Here is a 12187-nt window from a genome sequence, read left to right on the forward strand (position 1 = left end):
TGCCAAAGTTTCATAGGAAAGAGTAGTAACTTAAGCAGTGATCTATAAAACATAGATATGAAAAGGATATAAAGGACTTTGCTGGTAGACATGTAAGTAGGCACACTTGTGACACATGTAGTGTTGGATTCACTTCTATTTGCTTCTGGAAAAGAAAATCTTCCTCTTCTGGGAAACTATTCATTGCAAAAATGATTATGCAGAGAGGGAATATTTATAGAAGGTGAGAAAATACTTTGGGTTTCATGAGGAGTGAATAATGAATAATTCAGTCAAGTGTAAATGACTTAAAGGGAAAATGTCTGTGAAATGATAAGCTACCTAGTAAATTCTTTTCTGTTAGGCAGTAAATCAGCAAAATACATGCCAAAGATAAACTTGCACTTCAAAATTATTCTAAATCAGGATCTTAAAAATTTGGCCTTGTGAATGGAATTTATTCAATATGTGCATATAGTTCTAGACTGTATATAAAAGAAAATTGTGTTCCCTCACCACAGTGCCTTTGTTCTGTTTTACTTCTGTTTTAATACATTATCATCACTCTTAATCTGGAGAAATAATTTTTAAAATCTAGGTTTAAAATTAGGTATTTTACAATTTCACATATCATCATAAATCATGAATGTTTGGGTTTGTATTTCATTGCAGCGGAAAACAGATGTGCCACTTCAAATGCAGTAACATGCACAAAGTGTCTTGCTTTGGGTCCAGAGTGTGGATGGTGTGCTCAAGAGGTATGGCATTTTGCTTAATTGCATTTGACTTTATATTTTAGCTGCTTGTGATCTTTATAAAGACCTTTAAATTGAGAAAATTATAGTGAGAAATAGCAAGAAAATCTTTAAATGACCCCTAGAGACAGAACCTGAGAAATCATGTGAAATAGATTTTGTTTCCAAAGGAGAAAATGCAATCTTTTATTTGGAAAATTGCAGTAATTTTAAATAAAGTGAGACCTTTTTAATGCATTCCATCTGCTTTGTAGACTGCTTTGGCAGACTTACAGTAGCTTTGAGAGTTTAACAGTTTTGGCTTCAAAAGCAAAATTACTTATCAGTATTTTTTATTAAGTCCTTATCATATATGAAAACAAGTCTATACATATATGTCTACTGCATTTAGCAAAAGGTTGTACTAACAGTGGAGTTGACTTCAACTTCACCTTATATAATGATCCAATCACAAATGGAAAAAATTATGCTTTTCTCATTTTGACACTGGAAACTATCAGTTCTGAGACAGCACAGAAGATAGATCTTAAGTAGCAAGAATTATTCTGAAATTATTGTTACTTTGCAAACTGTAAGAATATGGGAATTTCTGGTTTTGTTTGACAGAAAAAAAATAACCCTCTTGATAGCATGATTTTGAGTAATCACATCAGAGGAGCAAGCTTTTGAAGAATGTCACTGACAATCACAAGCTCATATGCTCTTTAAGCTCACGTGGAAATTACCAGTGGTAGCTTTCAGGTTAGCAAAGAAGGTAGATAAGTTCCTGGGGTGTGTCTGGCAGAGATAAGAAGTGTAAGGCACTGGCAATATCTGAGATATTATGTCTTGGAATCATTAACTTAGTCTGCCAGAGGTACAAGGCTAAGTAGTACAAGGATGGGTAGAGGCATGCAGGGCTTCTTTTCCTACAGGAAGTTTAGCACATGTACATAGCACAATGGATTACAGTGTGGAGAGATTCATTATTCTGGCCCCGTGTCCTGTCTTGCAAAGGGCAAAGCTTTATCCTTCTCCATCTGCATTTATTACAGAACAGCATTTGCTAACTTTCCAGTGCTATGTAGCTGCAGTAGGTCCCCTTCTAAGTAGGCACATGGACTTGGCTGGTTTCACTTCTGCTCTGCTTGTCTTGCTTCACTTCTCAAGTCAATCTTGAGAGCTGTTCATGGACACCAGGCCTTTGTCAAACCCTCTTAAACAGCTGGCTCACCTACACACCATCCATAGTTATGGAATGGCATAACCCATATTATTGCAGATGGAAATATTGTAGTGCAGCTTAGCCTGCCTGCTTCATGAGAAAAATCTTTTTAATAAGATAATCAGCCCTGAGAAACTCTTGAGATGCTTTGAATTTATACTCACACATAGTGGACTTCAGAAAACACTACATCTATTAGTCATTACTGGTTATGAGAGTAGCTAAATTCTTTACACATTTAAAAATCTAGCTTTTTGGAAAGTATACACTAAAAAGAGTATATAAATAGCAGTGACTTAAAAAGTAGTCTCTGTTGTTTTTAATAAGGAAGGTTATAGAAAAAATATATCAGAGATTAGCTGCAAAAATAAGCTTTGAAATTTGAAAAACAAGATACAGGACTGTCATATTTCATTGTTCAGGGGCTTTCTCCAGTCTTTACAGGGTCTGGATGACTGTTTATTATCTAATACACAGTTGTCTGTATTTTAGATTGCTTATTTTCCTCATTTGCATCTGAAAGATCAGAGATTGTCCTTTGTTTGGTTGGTCTCCAGCTTTGACTCAGATGGACCAATACTTTGAAAGACTACAAAAGATCCTGTCTTTTTTTTTTTTTTTTTTGTTGGTTTTTTCCCCTGCATGTTCAGAATCATATTAATCATCAGATTGGTGGTCAGGAAGGAATTTTGCTTTGGATCATTTTGGCAAAATTTTTGACAACTTTTCTCTTTCAGTGCAGCAAAGGATGGGCTGCTTCTGACATTATCTTTCTACTAATCACTTTTCTATTGCCACAAGGGCTTTTATGTTGGTGGAATCTTAAACTGTCCACTCCTGTAATTATACATGGCTTCTTCTTTCCGGGAATTGAAATTATGAAGTTCAGCAGGTCTTTGGATTTTGTGTAGTGGGATAGACAAATTCAGGCTGGCTAAATCTAGAGCTGACCTCTGGTGTTCCTACTAAATATCAGCCTGAGTAACGTTACCAGTGGATTCTTCTGAAAACTAACCCATTTTGGTGCTGTGGGAATGACACTTTCTTGCTAAAATGAGATCATAGCACGGCACAGAACATTTTTTAGTGACATAATAAGAGTGTGTAATTTTCCTTTTCTCCAAATTCAGCTTATTCTGATTGTGCAAGATCCTATTTCTCATTCAAAAAAATTTCTGTGTAGAAAAGGGTCAATGTGGCAATTAGGTTTAACGTCTAATTTAAATATTGCATCATTGCCATTATTAAAAACATATGGCTTCATGAACTTGTTCTATGATTTATGCAATTATAGTAGCATATTTTATTGTTTCAAAGACCAATATTTTGGTTTTCTTCATCCTTTCAAGTTAGTATAGGTTTTTCAGCTGAGATTGTTTTGTACTTTTTGTTTCTTATTAAACAGGATTTCATGGCTGGCACAACACAGAAGGGACGCTGTGACACTGTTTTCAACTTAATGAAAAGAGGCTGCCAATCAGATTTGGTTGAAAACCCCACGGTTCATGTCACAATACCTAGTGACCATGAAACAAATACACAAGTGACACCAGGAAAAGTTTCAGTCCAGCTGCGTCCAGGTTGGGTCGTCTCTAACACATTGATATTATAATAAATTTAAAATAAAAACAATACTTCTAAGTACAGATATTTTGTGGAGAGGCATCTGGAATAATTATTTGGAAGAATGATGCTGTAGCATTGTATTGTAGAATTGTGTGTCTCCCATATTCAAGTATCATCTTTACCAAGAATTGTTTCTGTCAAACAAGCTGAAGGTCAGAATAATGCAAGTAATAAGTGGAAAGGGAATCTTAGGTAGTCTTTCCTGTTTTCTTATGTGGTCTCTTGATTCTTTAGCCACTTACACTAACAATTTTGCCTTACATGTGTATAAACTACTACTGTCTTCTGAAAGTAAGTAGAGTTATAATCCCTAAATTCATAATTTTATACATTTCTTGATTATTTCTTTACTTTCAAGTGCATTGACTAGACAATTAGAAAAATACCAAAACCATTATATAAGAAAAGACTACATTCCTAAAGAAGACTTAGGTGTTCAATGCCTGAATTTTTTTATAACTAGTATATCTCCATTTGCCCTCAGCACAAGTCTAGTTAAATCAGTGTTCATTCTCTGTCTCTAAAAAAGCTGTAGCCAACAGCAGAAGTGAAGGTGATATAAAGGGATGCAGGGTGATCTTTCACTCAATAAAATTTAATTTATTTATTTATTTTGCAAAGAACAATTGGAAAAAGCAATATTTAAAATTTAAAATTATAATTTTCTGTCAATTACAAGGGAAAAAGGAAGGATATGCATGAGTGCAAAGCACAAAGGATCTCTGGTTTTCACTCTATATAATAATAAAACAGTCAAGGTAACATCAGCACTTCTTCTTTCCTCACTCTCCTTCCAAAGAAGTGACCGATACTCTGCTTTGAGAAATGGTTTGACAACTGAGCTACTGCTAAGCTCTGTCTGAAATCACTTTTATTTCCAAAGGCATACTGGATTCATAGGAAAAAAAGTTAGCTTTCTAAAATTTGGTTTCATTAACCTTTTTTTTTCAGTAAATAATGAAATTAAGTTTGGATTTCCTTATGCATTGTAGAAGTTTTTGCATCAGGGAGGCAGAAGAATGAAATTTCAAGGACTCCATAAGAAAACTTTTTATATACAGATATCTTGCCCATATTTTCCTACTCAGGGAAATACACAGATATACCACTATAGTTTTTCCTCAAAACAGACATTTGATACAAGATAATCACACAAAGATGCTTTTGTTTTGATACTGGGGGTTTGTCACTGTTTACAGATACTCATCATTTTGGATTTATGTTGGAAAAAATAAAAACTGCACTCAGTATCTCACTATATGCAAACTGGAGACCTGCAAGAGTCGTTTACAAAAAGTAATTCAATTTACATTGGCAAAGAGGAAACATAAATTACAGCACACTGAAATTGTTTTCTTCATGCAAGACCTAATAGAGACAAATCCTGACATTTTCAGATGGATTATCTTCAAAGACCATTGGAAGAAAGTATTTTGCATATTTAAATTTTCTGAGTCAGATCTCTGTACTGGATGTACTTTTTGATAGTTTTTATTGAAAACCTGCGTAGTTCTTCTGTAACATCTTCCTTCCTCCTGTTCTTTACTGTATCTTCATTGCACAATACTGGATTAGATTCTCCACTCATCAATGAAGATCCTAAATTTATTTCTGCTGTGAGGTCACACTTTGGATGACATAAAATGATGGCTAATTTGAAACTGTTCATTCCTGTACCCACTCTGCCTGTACAAATCACTTCAGTCGTTTTGCTGACATTATAGAATATTAGAAAAGCAAAAATGTGAGGACTAGTTTTAGCAGCTTCCAAAGCATTAACATCTATCATCCTGAAATAAGAGTTCTGTTTGGTATATGCCAAAAGATGGAATTTTTTTATATTAAAATATTTTTAAAACAATATGTATTTTGATCCCACGGAGTTTTCTCATCAAATCTTTGGAAGCAGTTTGGTATAAACTTGTATCAGTATTTACGTGAGTCTTTGAGGCTGTGCTGTCCTTGTGGTGTGTATGCAGTTTTAGATTCTGTCATATGACAAACTATTTGCAGGATACATTTACATACTTTGAAGTGACAACCTTGAAGTGACTGACCCCAATTTGTATGCAGATCTGTGTCCTTTGTAAGCCACAACTGCTTTTTGTTATAATGCCAAAGGGATTGCATAACCATGAATTTAAAACAAAATGGGGAGAAGTCAGATTTTTACAATAAATTGCACAGTGCTCCTGCAAGAAAAAAAACCCAAGATGTTCTATAAAACACCCCTTTATGGCTTATTTTTGAATGCTTCTTCAAGGTTTCATTTACTCTTGGGAGATTTTCTTGTTTGCTTGTTTTTCTCTTTGCTGACACAAACAACTTTGTGCTGAGGTTGCTACAAAAATAAATGTATTTCTAAGCATATCCATTCAAAATAGTAAATAAACATGTTTGTTTCTTTTTTTAATCAGGAAGTGAAGCAAACTTTATGTTAAAAGTTCGTCCTTTAGAGAAATACCCTGTGGATCTTTACTATTTAGTTGATGTCTCAGCCTCTATGCACAACAATATAGAAAAGTTAAATTCTGTTGGATTTGCTTTATCTAAAAAGATGGAGAATATTTCTCTTGATTTTCGACTTGGATTTGGATCCTATGTGGATAAAACTGTGTCACCATATATTAGCATTCATCCAGGTAGAATCCATAACCAGTGCAGGTATGTGGTCTTTTTACATTTCCTGTAGCCCTGAGATGTGTATTTAATGACAGAAATATGCATTACACCTATTTATTTTTAAAATTCTTCAGAATTTATCCTTGTTTCCTTTTACCATGGTTCTTTGACAAAGTTCCTAAGGAAATGCTGAAAATTGTTTTACAGTGATTATGTCTGAAATACCTGGTGAATGATTTCAGAAAAACTGTTTCTGTACCAAAAAAAAAAAGTGCTGTATTTTCTTTAGCAAATCAAGCCAAAACCCATGCTGCTTTGGTTGTGTTTTGTATTTCTTTTTAAATTCAACTGTTGTGGTTTTCATTATTTTGGATATGATACCTGGATTCATCACAAAGTTTTTACTTTGTGACCTAGGTACTTTCTAGTGTATGGTCATGTATTCATTAACTCTTTCGTGAAAATTCTACTTTTGTCAACATGATGTGGTTTCTTTTATCACATTTAATGAACATAAGTGATTCTCTGATCTACTTCTATAGTTCTAATGTGGAGGAACTCCTCTTGTAAATACAAAATGTTCTGGCCTGCATTTCTTTGTTCATGCCATGCTTTATATACCTTGGGTTCAACACTTACATAAAGTGAGGGATCACTTCCAAAACCCCCTGGAAAACAAGATTATACACAACAAATTCAGAGCTGTATAAATGATAGTAGTTGGAAAAGTGAATATTAATTCTTCATACTTTCTTGCTTGCCTTTCCTGAGAAGACATGATCCAAAGTTCTGTGAACTCTCTAAGTACCTTTTGTGATTTCAGTGGGTTTTGAATTGGTTCCTAGTAGTGGAATTCATTCTAGAGATGTGACTATCTATGGATAAAGCAGTCATCTAGACTATCTATATATAGTGAGTGGATATTGATTAGCATTTCTAGGTCATGATGTATTTTGCCTAAGAGGAGACATCACTAGCTTACCTACGATAAAAATCAGACTTTCTCCCTTATATATAATTTGAGAAAGTATAATTTGCTGTGATGTTACTGAAATGGATTTTCTCATCTCTTTGATGAGGTAATTATTATTAATATCAATATTAATTTTGTGTACAGTTATATAACACTAGTGGATATAGGAACTTAGATTTTGTTATAGTTCAATAGCCTGTGTAGCAACCTATTAAAATATCTTACTGTTACAGTATGGTAGTCCTTTCTTAGGACAATGAAAAACAAAGTTGTTCCGTGCTGTAGATATTCCAAAAGGGTTTATATACTCCCTCAGATCATACCATCCCTCTTGTTGCATTTTTTGTTCTGTATGAAATACTACATATATACTGTTAACATATTAACTAAGCTATTATATACACAATTCCATAAAATACAAGATAATATACATTTTTGTAGTTAATTATAACTACTTTCCACTGAACTTAATTTCACATGGAATTGCTCTTTTTTTTCTGTAAGTGTTTCTTATTCTGTACTACCTACATCTTCATTAATATCAGGATTTTATGGGTTAATGGGGATTCAATATTTCCATCTCCTTCAAAGGAAAAATAAGGCTTTTGATTTGTTTTGTGTTTGTACAGTGACTACAATTTAGATTGTATGCCTCCTCATGGTTATATTCATGTGCTATCCCTGACTGACAATATAGCAGAATTCAGAAATGCAGTGAATAAACAAAAAATTTCTGGGAATATTGATACACCTGAAGGGGGTTTTGATGCGATGCTCCAAGCAGCTGTGTGCCAGGTAAGGAAGGAGCTTATTTACAGAGGAGTAAAGAAATAGTAATTCAGGCATGATAGATAGATAGATAGATAGATAGATAGATAGATAGATAGATAGATAGATGGTCAGTGTTCCTGAATTCAAAATGCCAGTGCTATGCTTGATAATACTGAGAGTTTTTCCTCCTTTTCCGTTATTTCCCCCTTAAGTATAAATTTCCAATTGAAAGTGAAAAAGGAGAGAATGAGGGAACATGATTCAGTATTGCTTATGGATCTTCAATCTCTGGCTTTAACCAGCCTAACCAACATAGAATGGATGATGAAAGCAACTGCTTCTTGGTTGAACAGACACATGTATTAATTTCAGTCAATTATATAATTAGTTTCAAAAATCATTAAAGCACTGCTTGTGTTCCTCAGTGAAGACATACCGCTTGACATTTCTTCTCTTTAAGAACTTGAAAATTGAATGAGATGTTTTACATATCTGCTTGTGTAGATAAGGAGAACAGAAGAACTTCTATGTTCACAGCTCTTAGAGATTTCAAATTTTAAAACAGTACAAATCAACTAAAAATTAACTTTTGTATTATGATAAAATTTCATCACAGTCTCTCCCATACAGAAAAGGATAGAAAAGATCTGCATCGATAAGTCTCAACCTGTAGGCATATTAGATAAAGAGTTTGTTTTGCTCTAAGGAGCTATTTTTGGTTGTTTTTCTTCTTATGCATATTAATGCAATACAAATTTTGAAATTTGGCTGATTCACGGGTTTGGTAATGCTCTATAAAATATTCAACTCCCATTCAAATCACATGCTTGGCATGTTTCTCATCTGTTAGAATGATGTCAGGACAATTGTTTTATCTTGTCCATCTTCACACTATTTTTCTGCACAGTACAATACCTCAAGAATAAAAAGTAATGCAAACTATGCTAAAAATGAATAGTTTGGTCCAATTTTATTTTCAAATTTTGATGAGCAGGTAAGTAAAAACCACGCTTCATAAACACTGTGATTGAAGCTGTTACAAAAAATTATTCTGGAACTTTGGAAAAATTCCTAAAAATTCAGTGTTTCTCACTGGACACATTCCACACTTATGACATGTGAGTTCTAGAATAATATATGCTTCCAAGAACAATAGAATGGAAACATTCATGAGAATGTGGAGGCTTTCCTTGTAAATGAATTGTGAACTGAAATGGATGGGAAGAATGTGCAATTCATAATGACCATCATGAAGTATAAATTATATTAATGTGCACTCATTTTGCCTACAATAGACCTTTATAACATGCTCCATCTTGCTTTAACCAATACATCATAGTTGCAAGAGGTAGCAGGTTAGGACATGAAGCTACTTTAAAATTGTGATTGCTGTGACATATTTTGGTAGGAATCATAGAATCACAGAATATCTCAAGTCAGAAGGGACCCATAAGGATCATTGAGTCCAACTCCCTGCTCCTCACAGGATTACCTAAAACTAAACAAGTCTCAAGGTGACAAAGTCAAATGATGGAGTCTTAGGAGAAGAGGTTTTTACAGTGCTGGAGGAGAATTTGGAATGATTCAGGACAAATCCTGTTTACAAATGAAACTTATAATACTCCTTTTGAGGGATGCTGTCTAGGAGTGTCCGAGGGATACTGATGCCTAAAGTATGAGTTGGAAAAGACATAATGCCCCTCTGTACTTGTTATTCTTGTTGGCTTGAGAAATTTAATCCCCATTCAGAGATAGTAGAGATTGAGCCTGAGAAGGGAGGTAAATTCCTCTCCATGAAGAAAGGAAGGCAGAGAGTAAGTCACAAAGCGTGGCTGAGTACATGGACTGCATTGCAGGTACATGTTTCACATGGGAATGGTAGAGTTTCTGTGTTGTAAGAAGGGGATAAAATAGAAGCAGTGAAAAAGAAGATGGAATAAGCAAGAGAGGGAATAATAAAAAAGCATATGATGTTTCCTGTGTGCCTCAGAAATTTGATTATAATCAGGGAGATAAATGTCTTGAAAATACAATTTGGCATCTAAATCAATTTAGGCATAAGCTTACCCTGCTGCAGCCTTCGCATCACCAAATTCCTAAAATGCATTCAATTCACCCTTGAGGCTATCAATCCCCTAAGATGGTGAATAAATGTAGCATTTTGCTGCTTAATAAGGAATTTCACAATTTATAATTGCATTAAGGCCTTCAAACTTTAGTTTATTGATTTATGATTGCATACTAATGCACTTTCCGGGAAATTGTGTAGGAAAAGGAAATTATAGAGTGATGAGAATATAAATCAAAGTAAAAATAGAACAGAATGCAAGTATCAATATGGATGAATGCATATTTACTGGTTGTAATGCTTCCTAGGACCCTAGAGGATTTTACAAACTATGGGTTTTGCATTTGTACTTAATAGCAACATATGCAATGTGGCAGCTGTTATCAAGCTCACTATATAAAGCATAGCTGGCATGTATATTGGGACATAGTTCTTTAAAAGGCAAAGAAAATGGTAAATGGAAAAAAAGCAAAGAAATTGGTAGTTTTCAGATGTAGTATATTATGTCTATTTCCACACAAAATGCTTTAAATAGCCTGGTCTAAATGCAGTGCTGCCAGGCAGTATAATATCTGAAAGTGGTCTTTCATGTTAATTTTTCATTTTGTTGCTGATACTTTAGAAAATAGGTAGCTACTGCTTTCTTATGCCTAATTTTGTTTTCTTTGTAGAGCCATATTGGATGGCGTAAAGAAGCAAAGCGACTGCTTCTTGTGATGACAGATCAAACTTCCCATCTGGCTCTTGATAGTAAATTAGCAGGAATTGTAATTCCCCATGATGGAAACTGTCACTTGAAAGATAATGTGTACATCAAAGCTACGAGTATGGTAAGGTATATGTCATAGATTTTTGCCTTCAGAGAGGCAGTGCAAAACTGTGTAAAGGAGGTTTTTAGACTACTCTCAAAGCATTGCTTTTATTTCAGTTATTAAAATAATATTTTTCCAGGTAAGCAAGGTGTGAAATGAAGAACTGGTCTCTTGGCATATTGGCATTCTTTTTGTGTGGACTAAAGTATTTTGGAGTCTGAAAAAAACAGTACACAGCAAAGAAGGATATGTTGTGGTTTTGGTGTGGGTTTTTATTAGCATCTCATAAAAATCACACACATTTTGTATAAAATGTAAGTAAGAAGTGTGTGGTGTGATATTTTGCATAAGTGGAAACTGGTAATATGTAGTTGTACAATTGTGCTCACAAGACAAAGGTAGTGGCTGTGGCTTATGGTCAGAGAAGGCACAGGAGCATTGGTTGAAAGGCTTGGTAAGAGTAAACCAGAGGGCATACAACAGCAATGAGCTACCTCAAATGGATGGACTAGCACTAAATGCATTCAGATTTCACCGTAGAAAGCCAATGTGTGGTAATACAAACCTCTGTAAAAAGTTGCAGCAAATCTGCTGTAGCAAAGTAACATGCCTTCAACAGATTTTTTAGCTTTCAAAATATTTTCTTCAGTAATAGAAAAAGTAGTCATAAGTGACTGAATAAAGGAATTTTTGCCTAAGAATTGTAGGTTACATCTGCTTTGGGTATTTTCTTAAATAAATATGAATTGTTTATTTAAGAAACATGAATCACTACTTAATTGCAATGTAATCCCCAGAAAACAGAAGTATGAGCTGTGGTACAATTAGAGCACATTGAAGTTTTGTTCTCAGTGCTGGCTGCCCTTAGTTAAAGTGTACAGCCTGTGTTCAGCCAGAGCCAGCAACGTGGAAGTGAAGTCAGTGAGGGCTTGTGTAAGCGAGGTTAGACCTGAATGTAATCCTGGCAACTGTTATTTACAAGGATGGTGGAGCAGCAGGAAGAGGCTGCTGGCTATTGTGTTATCATGAAATATGGGAGGTTTCTGGGAAGCAATGAGTGTTTAGGACCTTGCTGAGTGGAGGAGGGAGATCAGTGTGTGCTAACAGGAAGGTTATTTAGATTTCCGTTTATCTGACGTTCTTGCATTCATATACTGCCTCTGTCACCTCTTGGATATTTCCTCACAGATGTCAGAATTTTTTTTCCATTCTAATCAGTCTATTCAGTTTATTATACTTAGAGCAAATAATCATGAAACTTTTCTTTCCCAATGCAGAACTTTTTCTGTTTTTCTTTCTTTTTAGTTTTCTTAGTTGCAGTGCTATAAATCAGAGAATGTTTGCTCTGCTTATTAAGTCATTGCTAAAGGTACAAAT

At 34.5% G+C, this 12187-nt stretch overlaps 1 protein-coding gene across 8 annotated transcripts in view; it reads left to right on the forward strand.

Moving 5' to 3' along the window:
* Positions 1-12187, forward strand: part of ITGB8 (integrin subunit beta 8) — a 48489-nt gene that overhangs the window by 14615 nt on the left and 21687 nt on the right. For 7 of the 8 annotated variants that reach the window (XR_008436669.1, XM_053974999.1, XM_053975022.1 and 4 more), the window contains exons 2-6: positions 652-737; positions 3344-3518; positions 5982-6228; positions 7789-7954; positions 10670-10828. Coding sequence is in view for 7 of the 8 variants with exons in the window: in XM_053974999.1 (XP_053830974.1) it covers positions 652-737; positions 3344-3518; positions 5982-6228; positions 7789-7954; positions 10670-10828 (833 nt within the window). In the remaining variant the exon portion in view is untranslated. Of the gene's footprint in view, positions 1-3; positions 93-651; positions 738-3343; positions 3519-5981; positions 6229-7788; positions 7955-10669; positions 10829-12187 lie in introns of those variants that run through there. The other variant, XM_053975008.1, reaches the window with a different exon arrangement.

This window comes from Vidua macroura, chromosome 1 (assembly GCF_024509145.1).
Source record: "Vidua macroura isolate BioBank_ID:100142 chromosome 1, ASM2450914v1, whole genome shotgun sequence".
NCBI classification, from domain to species: domain Eukaryota; kingdom Metazoa; phylum Chordata; class Aves; order Passeriformes; family Viduidae; genus Vidua; species Vidua macroura.